General features: G+C 40.7%; 1 protein-coding gene across 1 annotated transcript; it reads right to left on the bottom strand.

The window, feature by feature from the left end:
* Positions 1-1,813: 1,813 nt before the first annotated feature.
* Positions 1,814-8,932, bottom strand: LOC140013390 (uncharacterized). Its single transcript, XM_072062658.1, has 9 exons — positions 8,686-8,932; positions 8,408-8,595; positions 7,121-7,408; positions 6,464-6,973; positions 5,600-6,340; positions 3,524-5,016; positions 2,801-3,448; positions 2,321-2,686; positions 1,814-2,213 (listed from the first exon to the last, which is right to left on the bottom strand). The coding sequence occupies exons 1-9, from the start codon at positions 8,930-8,932 to the stop codon at positions 1,814-1,816; spliced, it is 4,881 nt and encodes a 1,626-aa protein (XP_071918759.1).
* Between the last annotated feature and the right edge of the window lie 8,081 nt (positions 8,933-17,013).

The following is a 17,013-nucleotide window of genomic DNA, read 5'->3' as shown; positions in this document are numbered from 1 at the left end:
GACTGACCCGAACAGGAATTTAAAACGGGACTGACCCGAACAGAATTTAAAACGGGACTGACCCGAACAGAATTTAAACGGGACTGACCCGAACAGAATTTAAACGGGACTGACCCGAACAGAAATTAAACGGGACTGACCCGAACAGAATTTAAACGGGACTGACCCGAATAGCAATTTAAACGGGACTGACCCGAACAGGAATTTAAACGGGACTGACCCGAATAGCAATTTAAACGGGACTGACCCGAACAGAATTTAAAGACGGACTTCACTTGGGAAAGTTTAAACAATGAATTGAGAGTTTACCTGAAAGTAGTTCACACTTTTGCAGCAAAAGGGAGTTTTAATTTTTGTGACTGAAACGATAACTGATGTCGTTCTTAATGCTCAAACTTCGTTAACAACTTTATCACTTCACCGTTGCTTACTGGGGAGCCAGTTCTGACGTTGATTTAAGTGCGAGAAATAGAATGTTTGCAATGTTCCTGCAAAAAAAGAAAAAGTTGGTAATGGATTCGCCACCATCATTTGATCCGATTAGCCTTGAGAATCGTGTAAACATGAGTCTTGTGATGCTTTTGCCTCTAGTTTGCGGCGTACACCTTAGTCGAGCTTGCAACTTTGAAACCTTTCAGATTCTGAGACTGATAAGCACGTGTTTACTACTTCACCCAAATCCGTGTAGCAGTCGTGTTACTTTTTAACCACTGCGATAGATGACCGAATTCCCCATCTTTGAACAAACCTTAGGGTTTATCATTCGTCCGAATTCAATGTTGAAAGAATGATGCATGAAAATGTCATATAAAACAATGATATATGCAGAATGAATTTCCTATGTCAGGCAAAAATGAGAATGCAAAAGAATACAAACAATCACAAACAGTCGAACACAAATAATTGAGAGGAACCAAGAGATTTATAAGAGTACATTTTGTAAAAGAATGTTTGTACAAGTTTGGCCAAACAATATTATATTCGAAACTTGGGGTATATCTATTGCGGAATTCGATACTGGCAGAAGTATCACAAACATGAGGAAAAGCCTAAATGAACCAGGTCACCAGCTGTCCCTTCTCGTGCTCATCCGTTGCGAAAAACCGACCTTGGCGCCCTTTCGGGTTTTCACCAAGGTTGCCCCTACCCCTTTTTGAATTTTTTTTTTTTGAGGAGCCCTTTCGGGTTTTCACCTAAAGAACAACGAAATCTCTTGACCACAGTCGACTCAGAAATATGCATTAAAGATTCTAGCATCAGTAAAATGCACTTCCCTTGAGAAATTGGGCGAAGGCATTACGGACATCACCTGCCAGTTTATTAACAAATTTTCTAATAGAAATGCAGCAAGTGACGAAAGCCAGGACTTTGGGCTTTTGTAATGGGGACAGGTGGGGTGTTTTCAAGAAAAGTTCAGGCTTAAAAGCAGGTTTTGATAAGAGGTGTGAAATGAACTGAGATTGCACCATTTTGAAATGAAACCGAGGAAAATTTGCCCCAGTTTAATTGGATTTTCTCTTTTGCATTCTTTCATTGCATTTTTCATCACTTTTGCATTTTTCTTTAAAACTAAATTTGCCCCAGTGTAGGGTTCTCTCTTTTCTTTTCTTCTTCTTTTTTTCTCGTCTTTTTCGTTTTCGAAATAAATTTGCCCGAGTGTGGGGTTTGCAATTCTCAAGGGTGATCAAACGAAATTTGTCAATTCTGATGGCTCAAAGGGGACAAGTAGAGATAAAATGTTTTTAGTGTAAAAGAAGATGGCCTGACTTGCATTTCGCCATTTGCATGAATTTCTTAAAGAAAATTTGCTTGATCAAATGAAAAACTTTTTGCACATATCTGAGTTGATGGGTTGAGGGAAAGCCCGTCCATCCATTTCCGCCAAAATGAGCGCTCCGCCAGGTAATACCTTTTGGACAATGAACGGCCCCTGCCAATTTGGAGCAAATTTGCCTTTAGCTTCATCTTGCATTGACAAAATTCGCTTTAATACCTTATTACCTTCTTCAAATGCCCGCCGATGGACTTTTTTGTTGTAAGCCCGGGCCACACGCTTCTGATAGCACTGACCATGACAAATAGCGTTGAACCGCTTTTCATCAATCAAAGTCAATTGCTCATGGCGCTGCTTGATCCAGTCGGCCTCCTCCAATTTAGCTTCCATAAGGATTCGTAGCGACGGAATTTCAACCTCAGCTGGTAATACAGCTTCCATTCATACATGAGTGAATACGGCGTTGCCCCAGTTGATGTTCGGATAGAAGTTCGGTACGCCATTAATGCATAGGGCAACTTTTCATGCCAATCGCGATGCCTTTCTGTCATTTTGAGGATAATCTTCTTCAAATTCTTATTTGCGGCTTCTACAGCTCCATTCATTTGTGGCCTATAAATGGCAGAATTGCGGTGTCTGATTTTGAATTGCTCGCATAGTCCATCTACCATGTCATTGTTCAGATTCTTGGCATTGTCTGTGATAAGCGTTTCGGGTATTCCAAAGCGACAAATAATATGATCTCTCAAGAAACTGGCAACTACTTTCTTCGTTACATGTTTAAATGATTCAGCTTCAACCCATTTGGTAAAGTACTCGATCGCCACCAATATAAATCGATGTCCATTTGAAGCAGGAGGATCGATTGTCCCAATCACGTCCATACCCCACATTGAACAGGGCCACGGGGCGGTCATGTTATGCAATTCAGTGGGTGGAGCGCGTATAATGTCACCGTGCATTTGGCATTTTATACATCTCCGGACAAAGTCTACACAATCATGCTCCATAGTAAGCCAGAAGTATCCGGTTCTCATGATTTTCTTCGCTAGCAAATGGCCATTCATGTGAGGTCCACAAACACCACTGTGCACTTCTTTCATCATATATTGAGCTTCATCCTCATCAATGCACCTTAAAAGGTTCAGATCCGAGGTTCTTTTGTATAACACCTCTCCATTTAAGAAAAATTTTGAAGCCATTCTACGCAGAAAACTCTTGTCTTTTATACCAGCACGCTGAGGGTAGGACCCGGTTTTGAGAAACTCTTTAAGATCATTAAACCAAGGAGTAGTATCCGAGGACTCGTCTGCAGCCCAGCAGTGGGCTGGCTTGTCTTGAAGTTGAATTTGGATTGGTTCAATCTTCAATTCATCTGGATATTGGATCATAGAAGCCAAGGTGGCCAAAGCATCAGCAAATGCGTTTCGGGCTCGTGGAAGATGTCTGAACTCCAAATTTCGAAACTGCTTGGCCAAAGTGAGCAGACTACAATGGTAGGGTAGAATTTTTGAATCTTTGGTTATCCATTGCTTCAAAGTTTGGTGCACGAGCAAATCTGAATCACTAAAAGCTATCAACTCCTTGATTTCCATCTCCAAAGCCATTTCGAGACCAAAAATGCAGGCTTCATATTCAGCCATGTTATTTGTGCAAGCGAATTGCAATTTGGCAGCGGCAGGGTAATGCTTCCCTTCGGGTGACACCAAAACAGCTCCAATTCCAGCTCCGAGAGAATTCGAAGCTCCATCGAAGAAAAGCCTCCATTCAGGACTTTGTTCACTTATATCATCTGCAGCGCCTACAAATAGGACCCTCTCGTCAGGGAAATAAGTACGGAGTGGTTGATAATCATCATCCCTTGGATTTTCCGCCAAATGATCAGCTATAGCTTGCCCCTTGACCGCCTTTTGTGAGGTGAAAACAATATCGAATTCTGAGAGAATTATCTGCCATTTCGCCAAACGCCCAGTCAGCATCGGCTTCTCCAAAAGATATTTCAAAGGATCAGACCGGGAAATAAGATACGTGGTATGGCTCAAAAGATAGTGTCTCAACTTCTGGGCTGCCCAGGCCAATGCGCAGCAGCTTTTCTCAATGAATGAATAATTAGCCTCGTACTGCGTGAACTTTTTGCTTAGATAGTAAATAGCTTGTTCTTTCCTTCCAGAGTCATCGTGTTGACCTAGAACACACCCAACTGCTCCTTCAAGCACGGATAGGTACATGATTAATGGTCGACCGGGCTTCGGTGGTACCAAGACTGGCGGATGCAACAAATAATCTTTAATCTTGTCGAAAGCCCGTTGACACTCCTCATTCCAATACAACGGCACATTCTTTCTCAATAATTTGAACAACGGCTCGCATGTGGCAGTTAGTTGGCCGATGAACCTCCCAATAAAATTGATCTTCCCTAAAAAGCTTTTCACGTCCTTCTGAGTTTTTGGCACTGGCATATCTCGAATTGCTTTGATTTTTGCTGGATCTATCTCTATGCCTCTCTTACTGACAATAAATCCCAACAGCTTACCCGCAGGTGCTCCGAAGGCGCATTTTGCAGGATTTAACTTCAAATTGTACTTCCGTAGTCTCTCGAACAATTTCTTCAGATCAACCAAGTGGTCCTCTGCCCTTTTAGACTTGATTATAATGTCATTCACGTAGACCTCCATTTCTCGGTGGATCATATCATGAAATAGGGTTGTCATGGTCCTCTGATATGTTGCTCCGGCATTCTTTAAACCGAAAGGCATCACTCGGTAGCAAAATGTGCCCCAAGGGGTAATGAAAGCAGTCTTCTCCCTATCCTCTTCTGCCATCAAAATTTGGTGGTAGCCAGCAAAACAATCGCAAAAGGTTTCAATCTCATGTCCGGCAGTATTGTCTAAGAGAATGTGAATATTTGGTAGAGGGAAATCATCTTTAGGACTGGCTTTATTAAGGTCTCTATAGTCAACACAAACTCTCACCTCTCCACTTTTTTTTGGAACAGGGACTGGATTTGAAAGCCAAATTGGGTAATGGGAAACAATGATAATGTTGGTTTTGAGTTGTTTTTCAATTTGCTCTTTTATTTTGAGGCTCATATCTGGTTTGAATTTTCTGGGTTTTTGTTTTACGGGTGGAAAAGAAGGGTCTGTAGGTAACCTATGCACTACCACATCGGTTGAAATGCCAGTCATATCATCATAGGACCACGCAAATACATCCTGGAACATGGTCAAGAATTCCAACATCTCCTTTTTCTGCCTTTCATTCAAATGAATACTTATCTGCACCTCCTTAACTTCATCCTCAGTGCCAATGTTAACCTTTTCTGTTTCTTCCAGGTTCGGTTTTGGTTTTTCCTTATATTGTTCAAGGTCCTTTGCAAAAGAATCGAATACCTCCTCATTATCACTCTCGCTTTGGAGTTCGAATTCACAGACCTCCAAGTCGTGAGTGATATAGAAATTGCCGTTATTGTATTCCAGAACTGTGATATCCAAAGGGTCAAATAATTTTATTTTTGGCCATCTGAAAGAATTAACGAATGTAGAATAATAAGCATAATAAACATACAACAACCAAATGAACAAGCAATATGACAAATGAATAAACAAAACAACATGATAAGAACAAACTGTGCATTTTCATAAACCTTTGATTGAAAATTAAACAAATGGTAATAAGCGGCGACGAAATGAAACTTAACAAAACTCCATTGTGCAAATTTGGTCAAGTGCAAAAGATGTTTTCATTAACTATTTACAGATGTAAAAAATTTTCCATAAATCCATATGAATGACAAACCCCCTAGGTTTACCGAAACTCCTTCTGAACAGGCAGGAACTCGGCAGTCCAATTAGAAATAGACCCCTCAGGGATGTCAGGAAATTCGGCCTCGTTCGGGAAATTGTCTTCAAATATTGCCCCAATGAACAATTGGGACAAACTATCCTCGATTTCTTCAGTTGAATGACCCTCTGATGTGATTATTTCAGTTGGCCGGGGAAAAGTATACCGTAGCGGTGGAATATCGAAAACCCTTTGCCGGCCCTCTTTTTCTGCTCTTTTACGCTCCTTCATCTCCTTGAAATCCTTGGCGGTTGGTCTGAAACCCAAACCGAAGGTATCCCTCTTTTCTACTATCTTCACTGGCTTCAGGATCCCTTGCAGTTCACGCCCCAACCCCTTGTCGAATTTGTATCCTCCACGAATCATTTCTCTGGCCATCATTACACTGGCCTTTGAGAGAGTTTGTTCCTCCGTGGTTATCCAACTTACGGAGACTATATCGGATGTGCTGTGAGGGGACATGGTAACACTTTGACTACCCTCCTCTTTAACTCCAGAATCGGTGATCACCAGGCAGTCCTCTTCAGCAAAGATAGTGATTAGTTTGTCATTTACCACGAACTTGAGTAATTGATGCAACGAAGATGGCACGGCCCCAGACTTGTGAATCCATGGCCTTCCAAGTAAAATATTATAAATGCTCGGGAAGTTCATGACTTGGCAAGTTATTTGAAATTGGGCGGGCCCCATCTCGATTACTAAATTTGCCTCTCCTATTGGCTCCCTCTGCGCTCCATCAAACCCTCTAACGATAGTCCCTGAAGGCCTCAGCTTGATGTCTTGCAATCCTAGCTTCTCCAAGGTACTCCAAGGACAGATATTAAGTGCGGACCCGTTGTCAATTAGCACCTTCGGCAGCATTTTTCCGTTGCACCTCACTGTTATGTACAACGCCTTATTATGTCCAATGCCCTCCGTCGGCAATTCATCATCAGAAAAGGCAATTTGTTTGTTGAATAATACGCCCCCAACCACGTTTGAAAAATTATCAACAGAAATGTCCCTCGGAATTTGAGCTCTTGTTAATACGTCGATCAATGCATCCCTATGCACGTCCGAAGAGAAAAGTAGGTCCAACATGGTTATCTGGGCAGGTGATTTGCTTAGCTTTTCCACTATGTTGTATTCACTTCTCTGGAGTCGTTTAAGGAAATCCACAGCTTCTTTCTCGGTGATTGTTGGTTTGATGGGTGGCTCAGAACTATTGGCTTGAATTGGAGTAGTAGTCTCAAATGGATTTACAGTCTTCCCCGATCTGGTAACTACTGACACTTCCTTCTTTGCGGTTGAATTCTCCCCGATCTGTATGCTAGGCTCATCGTAATTCCACGGCACTTGTTGCAGACTTAATACGGGCTCCTGCTTCGGGAATTCGATGACTACCGGTTTCAAAGCTTCATTCTCTGCTGGCGTAAGGTCCAAGACAAAAGGCTTGTTATCTTCTTCGAATGGCAACTCTATGACAAATGGTTGGTCCGTGACCCCAAACACTTCAGCTTCTATTGCCAATTTCTTGATTTGTTCCTCGTACTCCGCATCGTCCATAATAACCCCAACATGCTCTGGCAAGGGGTTTTGATTTACGTTTGGCCCTTGCGGCTCCCTCTTTCTGATCACGATTTCTCCAGACTCAACCATATCCTGAACTTTATGCTTTAGCGCCTTGCAATCCAAAGTTGCATGCCCAGGGGCCCCCGAATGATATGCGCAAACAGCTTGCGGGTTATACCAGGCGGGCATGCCATACGGATAGGTAGGAGGGGGTACTGTGCCAATTTTTCCGGAGGCCCTTAACTGGTCATATAATTGATCTAAAGGCCTGCCTAAATTGGTAAAAGTACGGCTAGGGGGTCTGTTGTAGGGTTCAGTGGGTTGAGGATAGTTGTAAGCAGGTCTATTTGGAGGAGGAAATCTTGGGTTAAATGGAGGTCGAGGTCGGTTTTGGGGTGGATTTGGTTGAGAAATTTGAAAAGGGGCTGAAGGTGGGTTAGTATAGTCTGGGCGAGGTCGAGGGTGGTGGATGTTGGTAGTATATACAGGGTGTGGGTTTGAGTAGTAATGGTAAGGTTGCTGGTAGGTTGGGTTGTGCTGGTATCGGGGTCGGGGTGAAGGATTGTGGTTCCAAACAAAGGTTGTATCTCCTTCTTTCTTTTTAAATTGTGGTTTCTTTTCACTGCTTCCTCGCCCTTGCAAAGCTTCCACTTGCGATTTCAGGGCAGACACATTAATAATTTTCCCGGCTCGTACAAAGTCGTCGAATTCTTCAAGTTTATTTACAATTGCCGCGAATGAACATCCAGTCATACGGAAAATTTCTTCAAAATATGGAGGATCATGGGCCTTGATGAAAGTACGGATGATTTCTTCCTCGGTCATCGGAGGCTCCACCTTGGCAGCTATTTTCCTCCACCTCTTGGCATAAGTCTTGTGATCTTCGGAGGGTTTTCGTTTGGTTCCTTCCAAGGTGGTTCTAGTCGGTGCCAACTCACAATTATACTCATATTGCCTTACGAAAGCCTTGGACAAGTCAATCCAGGTTCTTACGTCTTCGGGTTTCAGATTTGAATACCAATCAAGTGCGTCCCCTTCCAGACTTTCGGGGAACAACCTTAGAGGCAAGTTTTCATCGTCCACAGGCTTTCCCAATTTGTTTGCAAATAGTCGGAGGTGCGTCTTGGGATTACCCGTCCCATCGTACTTGTTAAACTTAGGAGTTTTAAACCCCTCAGGCAGTTGCACATTCGGAAAGAGACACAGCTCATCGTAATCCAAAACTCCTTGCTTGTTCAGCACCTGACTCTTCCTCATGAATTCATCGAAACGGTCCAGGCGCTTTAATAACTTCACATCAATGGGAGCAGAGGATCCTCCCACCTCTGGTTTGGTTTGAATAAAATGGTCTGTCAGATAAGGCTCAGTGGTGGGGTAATAAAAAGCTTGTGTCTCAGGTGGTATATTTGCAGTGACTTGAGGTTGTGGGCCTTGCATATGAGTAGGGAAAAATGAAGGATTAGGAGGGTAAGTGTATGGCAGATGAACGGTGGGGTAGGTGAAAGTCCCTTCGGGTGGACCTTGCATGGGAACAGTAGTTTGAACCGTGGGAATAACAAAGGGTTCAGATTGCAATTGTATTACGTGCGGAAGCTCCGGCTGTACCCCGCTACTGACAAGCTCATCTATTAATTTCTTTTGGGCGGCCATTTCAGAGGCCATTTCCCCAAACTTAGCAAGTAACTCGGCCAACTGGACCCCAGGACTCGTGACTTCCGGCTGTGTAGTCGCTGTAGTCTTATCGGATGATTCTGGTTGAGTATTCATGTTTACACGATTCATTTGGGCCTTACTTCGGGATCGCGTAATAATGGGGCTTTTCCGAAAAGCTATTTTGAAATTTACCTGAGAATGCAAAAGACTTCTTTAGATAAACCAATCGTTATTGAATTTCTGCAATTTATTCAAAAAAGAGAAAAAGAAAAAGAAAAAGACATGAGTTAGTAGCTTATTCAAACAATTCGGATGCATGTCCTATTTGGGGAACCCTTTTTGTGCCAAGGGTGGGCCTAGCATGATGCAACACTTTCGGAATGAGACCCATTAATCAAACCTGTTATTTGACAAACACTTTGTGAAAAGGGATTCATTTCATTGCAGAAACCAAATACATCTGTTTACATCATATTGCGAAGGCGATTTCATACAAGATCACCAAAGTTCCTAAGCCTATCTAGTACAGAGTCTTTACTTTCTCTAGCATATGGCATCTGGACGCGTTCGGCTTGATCATATAATTCCCCACATTTCCGCTTCATCTCTTGGCGCCTTTCTCGCTCCTTCTCATATAACCTCTTGTTTTCTTCTGCCTTTTCTTTGTGCGATTCGATGGATTTCTTCAACTGTACCACCTCCATGTCCTTGGCTTTAATGATGGCTCTCAGCTTCTCAATTTCCTCATACGGCTCATGTTGCAACCCTTGCGTGGTGGAATCTTTCAACCAATCCTCGTATGGTGCGGTCATTACCCCCTTCTGTTTGAGCTCCGGAAGATAATGAATGCTTCTATCGTCGGATATTGTTCTCCAAGATTCAGTGATTTGGCTCTTCATAGGGATCTCTTTTGGGCATACCCCCTGATCAAAGAAAATGGTGACTTCACTAAACTCGGAAATCGGTAGCGACCCCTGAATGCGACCTAGTTGTCTGAGAAATCTTTTCGGGGTATATGAGATGATTCCTTGAGTACCCAGCAAAAGAACACGTTCAGATTCCTTAGTGCGAAGTATCGGCTCAAAGCAGTCTGTCCAATCTAATACCCACCTAATGTTGAAATCTTGCAATGTTTCCAAGTAATCCACACATTCGGATGCGTTCTTAGGTAGATCTCTCTCGTTGACTCTTTTGGGATGTGTGATTACCCAATTATATCCAACCACCGGCAAACTATCGGCAACTGCTGCTTGTCTCTTAAAATGTTCCGTAGCCCATATGTATAAAACCAAGTTCGCCCTATGGAAAAACTTTTCTCCCTTTCGACAACCAGTACAAGCTAAGAAAATATCTGCGAGAATGGTCGGGACTATAGAACATTGCTTACCCTGAATTCCTAAGAAAAGGTCATTCACAATTTTTGCTGATTTGAAGGCTATCTTTTGATCTTTTCGCGGAAAGAGATAGGTCCCAGCCATAACTACCCCATATACTAGTAGCCTTTTGCGCTCCCATACGGCTTTGGAAGTGAACACAAAATCCGTCATATGCCTGTCGAATCCATCGCGTGGCGCAAATCGTTCAAACAGGATACTCACGGCGACGCCCTGATCTGACCCTCGTAGCACGGACTCTTTCAATCCTATAATTTGACAAAATTCGGCCTTGTCGGAAGCAAATGGAAATACCAAGGCAGTTCCTCGTGTGGGTAAACCAAAGAGGCCAGCTACTTCTTCGAGTGTTATAGTCATTTGCCTATTGCCTATTCTAAAAGCAGTACACTCGGGGTCCCAAAGATGAACTAAAGCCTCTACCAAATAATTGTTGGATTTGATCTGCTTAAAGTCTCCAATTGGTCCTAAAAATTGGGCTACTTGATTCAGTTCACTAGGTAACATGAAGGTAGGCCATTGTTGAACCTCACTTGATGGTATTAACAACTGGTAGATGCGGCGAGGGCAAGCCATCTGATAATGAAGAAGGTAGTTTGTCAATTACCTTACCTACGAATCTCATTCCTCCAGTTATGCGATAATTTAAACGTGCAGTCCCTTGAAGGGTTAAATACCCATGGGACACGAAAGGGTTGGTTTTATTCCTAAAACGGGATTCCCTACGTGGCGTTCCCTTTCTAGGGTTTATGCATGATGCTATTTTATTAAAACAATAAAATATGCAATTTGAAATGAAACGTGACCTAAGGAGCCCTTTATTTTGCCAGGGTAGGCCTAAAATGGTATGGCATTATGAATTTATGAACAAAATAAACCATAATTCGTCAAACGTGCAATAGCCTATCTACAAGGGTAGGTCCTAAAAGAAGGTCATGCCAGACCTTTTATCTCTTAATGTTTGTGAATGCAAAGACAAAAGACAAGGAAACGTGAGCTCAACACATAATCACATAACACATTGGACAATTAAGCAACAAAGACAGATAAAGAAAGAGTGGTGGGACCCCTCCCCTCGTGAAATAGTGTTTCCTAATTTAGGGTACGGTTGACTCTACCCTAGGCAATTCTAGCATGGATGCATGAGGTTTGGCTTACTAATGCATCTAGACTCGATAGGTCATAGGCCCCCGAGCCTTCAGACTTAGAAACCAAGGGTCATCAATCCCAAGGTTCTTTGTCGGTGGCTCGAGCGATTCCCCAAACACCGCTACGCACACATCGTGTCACGGCTACGTGTTTGAGTGAATCTATCAAAACCTCAATCTTCGACCAAAAGCTAAAGGCTATCAACCAATAGCTTTAAGCGGAAGATTGAGTGACCCATTGGAACATGCTACACACACATCGTGTCGTGATCACATGTCCAAGTGAGTCACCTAATCCTAATAGGGTGGAGTGGCGTGACAAGCCACTAAAGAAAAATAAAAGGGATAAGAGAAGTAAAGCGTATGCTCGTATGCTAGTGCTCGTTTGGAGGGGAAGGGTCAAGAACCAACGCGAGGCTCTAGGGTGACCCATACCTCCCAAAATGCAATGCAAGCGCGAGATAACAAATAAACATTCATTCAAACATACATTCGCGAGTCGAGGGATTGGTTTGATTACGTATATAAGACAAAAGGTCCTAAAAAATGAAAAATGCAATCCTAATATCCACATGCCATGCATAGAAAGGGTAGAAAAAGGAAACGAATGGTTAAGTCAAAATGCTTGGACCCACTTAGGAAGTCCCCAGTGGAGTCGCCAACTGTCGCGCCCCATTTTTTGATAAGAAAAATAAATGGTTTGAGAAAGATGTACTGTTTCAAATTTTGATTGGAAAATGATTTTTGTGAGTTGAAAATACATGGGTCTCAATGGGACTTTGGAAAGCGACGATTTGACCCAAGAAAAATAGTTCAAAAAGGGTTTTTTATATGAAAAATGGAGTCGCCACTTGGTATAGAGTTAGGGTGTACCAAGTCACCCAAAAAGTGAATTTTTTAAGGAAAAAAAAGTAAGAAACCCTTTTGAACGACTCCTAGTCCACGCAAACAAAGAACAAAGGTTCGGGAGTCACATTTGACGAAGGGGAAGGCAAGGATAAAAATCCAAGGCACCCCTTCGACCTAGCCAAGGCTAGTTGCGTGATTTAACCCTTATTTTCCTAATTTTTTTCTACCCAAAGTATATATTTGCAATTTGGACAAAACTAATGAATGAGAAATGCAATCCTAAATCTAAGAAATGTCTCTTATGAGGCTTGTGGTCCCATTCACATGAATTGTGAAGGCCAATAAGAAAGACCTCATAGAAAATCGTGAATGATGCAAATGAGGACTCAAATAAAAGTGTAAGTGTGCAAAGTGTAGAGAAGGGCATGTGTGCAATTTGAAAGTGTTTGTGTGCAAATAAATGAAAATATAAGTGCTTGTGTGTAAGTGAACAAAAATAGTAAATATATATAAGTAAAAAGATAGGTGCAATGTGTGAGGTGAAAAATAAAGAAGTGAATAGGTGTGTGAATATGGCATATGGATTAAAAAAATTTAATGAGGAGAATAATGAGAAAATGAAAATGTATGAACTTAGGGGAATGCATCAAGTTGGGTACGGGGATGACCTCTAGTTTTATGATTTTAATTTTCCCTCGGATTAGAAGGTAAAACTAGCGTGCTAAGGCTATCGAATAGCCACACTCGCTCGTTTCCCTTATCAGGAGGGGATTTTCACGCAAATGAACCCTAACTAGCATGAGATGCAAGTCCTAAAGTGAAGGGGAAGGGGTTTGAGGAACATACCAAATGATAAACTAAGGAAAAATGCGTGATATGTGGTGATCATGCACTTAATGAAAAAGGAAAAAAAGAACCTATTGGGTCTAGCATTGGACTAGCCCATCCTATGAATTCCGACTAGCGTTGGACTAGTGGAAACGATAAAAGAAGCCACAACTAGCGTTGGACTAGTGTGGTGACGTACATTCATCCATTTCATTCATCCACACTATAAAAAGCGAGTAGACATGCGAATCACTTATAAACACGTAGCACATAACACTTAGCATGCTTGACTAGATGCAAAATCCTAATAAAGCATTTAACATATAACACATAGGCATGCAACTATTACATTTGCTAACTAAAACAAAGGGAAAAGGGAAAATGGACCAAATTACTTGCTACGCCCTATCTATTACAAGCCAAGAGGTGTACACATACCCCATTATAAGAATAACTTAATGAAAATAAAAAGTAAATGACATAAGTAAAAGGCATTAAAGAAAAGCTAGGAAAGCAAAGTAGACATGCAATTCACTTAGCACGTTGAGTCACATAAGAGAAACAAAAAAGATAAAAGGAATTATACCGCTCCCTTTTGTAGTGTTAAATGGACGAGACTTAAACTGGGCTAAGTCACCAACTAACGGGATAACATGTGCTAAAACCATTCAAAGCAAAGGATTAACGCACCAATTTAATGATAAAAATGTAAATAAATCAAATGACATCTATCAAACCATCAAAAAGAAATTTCCTACTAAGGACTCAAACATAACCCTTACCCAAACATTCGAGTCAATCGAACATTTAAGAACTTTAAAGGTCCAAAACAAAGCAAGGGTCAAGCAATCAAACACATAAACATGGAATTGAACAATTAGAAGCGTTTAAATGCCTAAGATTTCCATATTCATGAAATAAAGACCCCAACTATTGATTGAATCATCAAAACATCCAAAATCCACACAAATGCACATTACCACATGAATCTAGATGAAGCTCTTGAAACCCTTTGAATTCATCCTAAAACCCCTTACCAATCTATCCAAGGGTCAGCCCAAAACATATAACCATCAAGTAAGATCCCAGAACGGCAAGGTTGATCAAATAATTCAAGTAATTGAGCCATGGTAGAACTAAAGTAGACATGGAGGTTATGTTGCCGTTGTTTTAGGACCTAATTGCAAACACATGAAGTCATTCAAGTCCAAATGAAATGTTCAAGAGTCTCAAAGATTTCCAAACGATAGAATGCCAAACAACTGTTCAAAATTGCAATAAACTTAGAATTCAATTACAAACCAAAGACCCAAATGCAACCACTAATCTTATCAACAAAGTCAATTGAGACATCTTAGGAATTTTGAAAGTCCAAGAGCCAAGGAAGGTCAAGCAAGAGTTAAAATGCAACTATTTCATGACCCAATTGCAAGAATTTAGAGTATTGGTGGGCTTTTGTAGCATTATAGCAAAAATCATAGGGATCCAATTGAAGAAATTATTCTACTTGTTGGGTCATAGTAACATAAGGTGAAGCCAAAGGGCCAAAGGGCAATTTTCAGAATTATTTTGCATGCATATTCATGCAAGCTACGTGAGACTTATGTTTCTGCAATTCAACATTTCACAAACTAGCTTTCCAGCAAATCGAAACAGAAATCCAAACAACATAGCTTGTTCTCAAATTCAGATTTTCAACCCTAACACATATCTTTAAACTAGGCATCAAACTACATAAAAACCATCATCCAAACAGGCAGGAAAACTTAGAGAAACTCTCGTGCAAAATTCTGGAAAAACAATGTAAACATTTGAAGAAACAAAACTGCTGCAACTTTCATGCGTAAGCTTCCACAATTTCAGCAGAACAGATTTAGAAAACAACTATGAAATTTCTCCAATTAAACATGGCTGGATATCCTTTAACAATGCGAAAAAAACATAAAAAAGGAACTGATGCAAAAATCTGAGCCAAACATTCAGGTAAAAAAAAAAAAAAAAAGAATGGTTCGGCAACTTGAAGTTCACTTTTTCAGCAACACATTCGAACATGAACCCAGCATTTCAGCCCCCAAACATGCAAACTCAACACCCATTATCCAATCTCTTGCCCTTTATACCAGATTAGACATGCAACTTAAATGTAAAGACTCGATGATCAGCCATAGAAAAGAAAACAGAACAGAAAAATGCAATTTCTTTTGTTCTTGGCTGCGGAATTTTTTTTAGCTATGAATTCGTGTGGATTGAATGCAGAAACGTTGCATAAAACTCACCCTTCATCCACCAAACGTACACACCTTTTCCAAACATCAATCTTAACAGTGAGGAAACAAGAACATTGAAACATCTTGCAACCACGAAGGCTGAGATGTAAATGCCAACCAAGTATGAAAGAAATCACAACTTCAAACAGCCATAACAAGTAGCATACAGTCCATTATTGATCAAAGCAAGGAAAGGGCATGAAGAATGCACGGTGAAATTCTATCCCTGAGGGAACCTATAGTGATATCATCAGAGCCCCACTGAAAGTTCACAACTTTACCGCTAATAATCTAAAAAGACAGCCATGACATGGATCCACCATCTCCTAATATAAATGAAAAAAAACGCAGGAAGAAAACTCGCAACAAGTTCGGCAACAGAAATCTACCCAATCATCCAGATGACAGCCTGATGAGCGAGGGAAATGGGAACAGAAGGTTACCTTCGCTCCTTTGAATAGCGGAGAAACAAAACAGCGCCTCTAGCCTGTTGAGAAGGCAAGTCACGGCTTGATATATTCGGAGGATGAAGTCTTTGCTCAGCCCACCGTCAAAGCTCACTTCTTTCTGGCTCCACCACTCTCCTTTCTTTCCTTCTAGCCCGCGGCTTGCTCTCCTACCCACGGCCGTTCCTGCTTTCTTCTCTCAAACCCCCAGATCCACGGTCTTTTCTTCTCGCTATATCTTTTCCCTTTTCTCCTCTCGTTTCTTTCACTGCCGTAGCTTCCTCTCCCTTCAAAACCTCTCTTATTTCTTTTTCTTTTGCCGTTCACTCTGATGAAAAAAAAAAACCTCCCTATTCTGTTGCTATGTTCTCTCCTTCTAAATCTTTTGCCGTCTGTTTTCTTTTCTATCCAGATTTTCGGCTCTCCCCTTCTCCCCTCGCGGCTGCCTCCCCTCTATCTATTTATATGGGCATCTCCAATCCCTAAAACCCAGTCCTTTCTCCAGTAATTGCAGCCAAGGAGCCGTCCCAGATTTCTTTTGCAAGCTGCGTAAGTCCGCAGCTTTCATGCTGCGGCAACAATTTTCCTTTTTTTTTTTCAGCTAATTAAAACAGAAATTAATAACAATAAAAATGAAATAAATGATAATAACAAAAATTTATAATAACAGAAATTAATATTGAACAGCAAATTACAACTTCCATTTTTCATCCATTTTCTTTTTTTCCTTTTTTTTTTCTTTTTTTCCTTTTCTTTACTTAAATAACAATAAAATGCAATCAAAAACACAAATGCTTGTAACCTGAAATAATAATATATATTTTTCTCTTTTCTTTGAAAAACAATTAAAATGTATCAAAAAGTAAATAATGCCTATTACGCTAAAAACTTTTTCTTCAAAATTTCAAACCTTTAACTTTTTTCAAAAATAGGCCAGTATGCATTAAACCATTTTTCCCTTTTCTTTTTCCCCTTTTTTTTTTGTTTATTTTCACTTTCCTCTTTTTCTCTAAAAAAAAGCTACGCTAAAACTTATAAATTAAAAAAACTAAAGAAGGGAATAAAAATAAAATAAAACCTAAAAAAAACTAGACAAACGAAAAAGAACTAAAATGCAAACCGTCTAAACAAAAATCAACCAATTATCACTAAAACCAAACATACAAAAATCAATTCAAAAATTTGGTGTCTACAACTTCAAAATACTGCAACCCAAAATTTTATACAATTCAAGCTTAAAGTACAAGTCAAAGGATTCAAATTTTA

This window comes from Coffea arabica, chromosome 8c, assembly GCF_036785885.1.
Source record: "Coffea arabica cultivar ET-39 chromosome 8c, Coffea Arabica ET-39 HiFi, whole genome shotgun sequence".
Taxonomy (NCBI): domain Eukaryota; kingdom Viridiplantae; phylum Streptophyta; class Magnoliopsida; order Gentianales; family Rubiaceae; genus Coffea; species Coffea arabica.
This window is presented reverse-complemented; position numbering and strand designations above follow the sequence as displayed.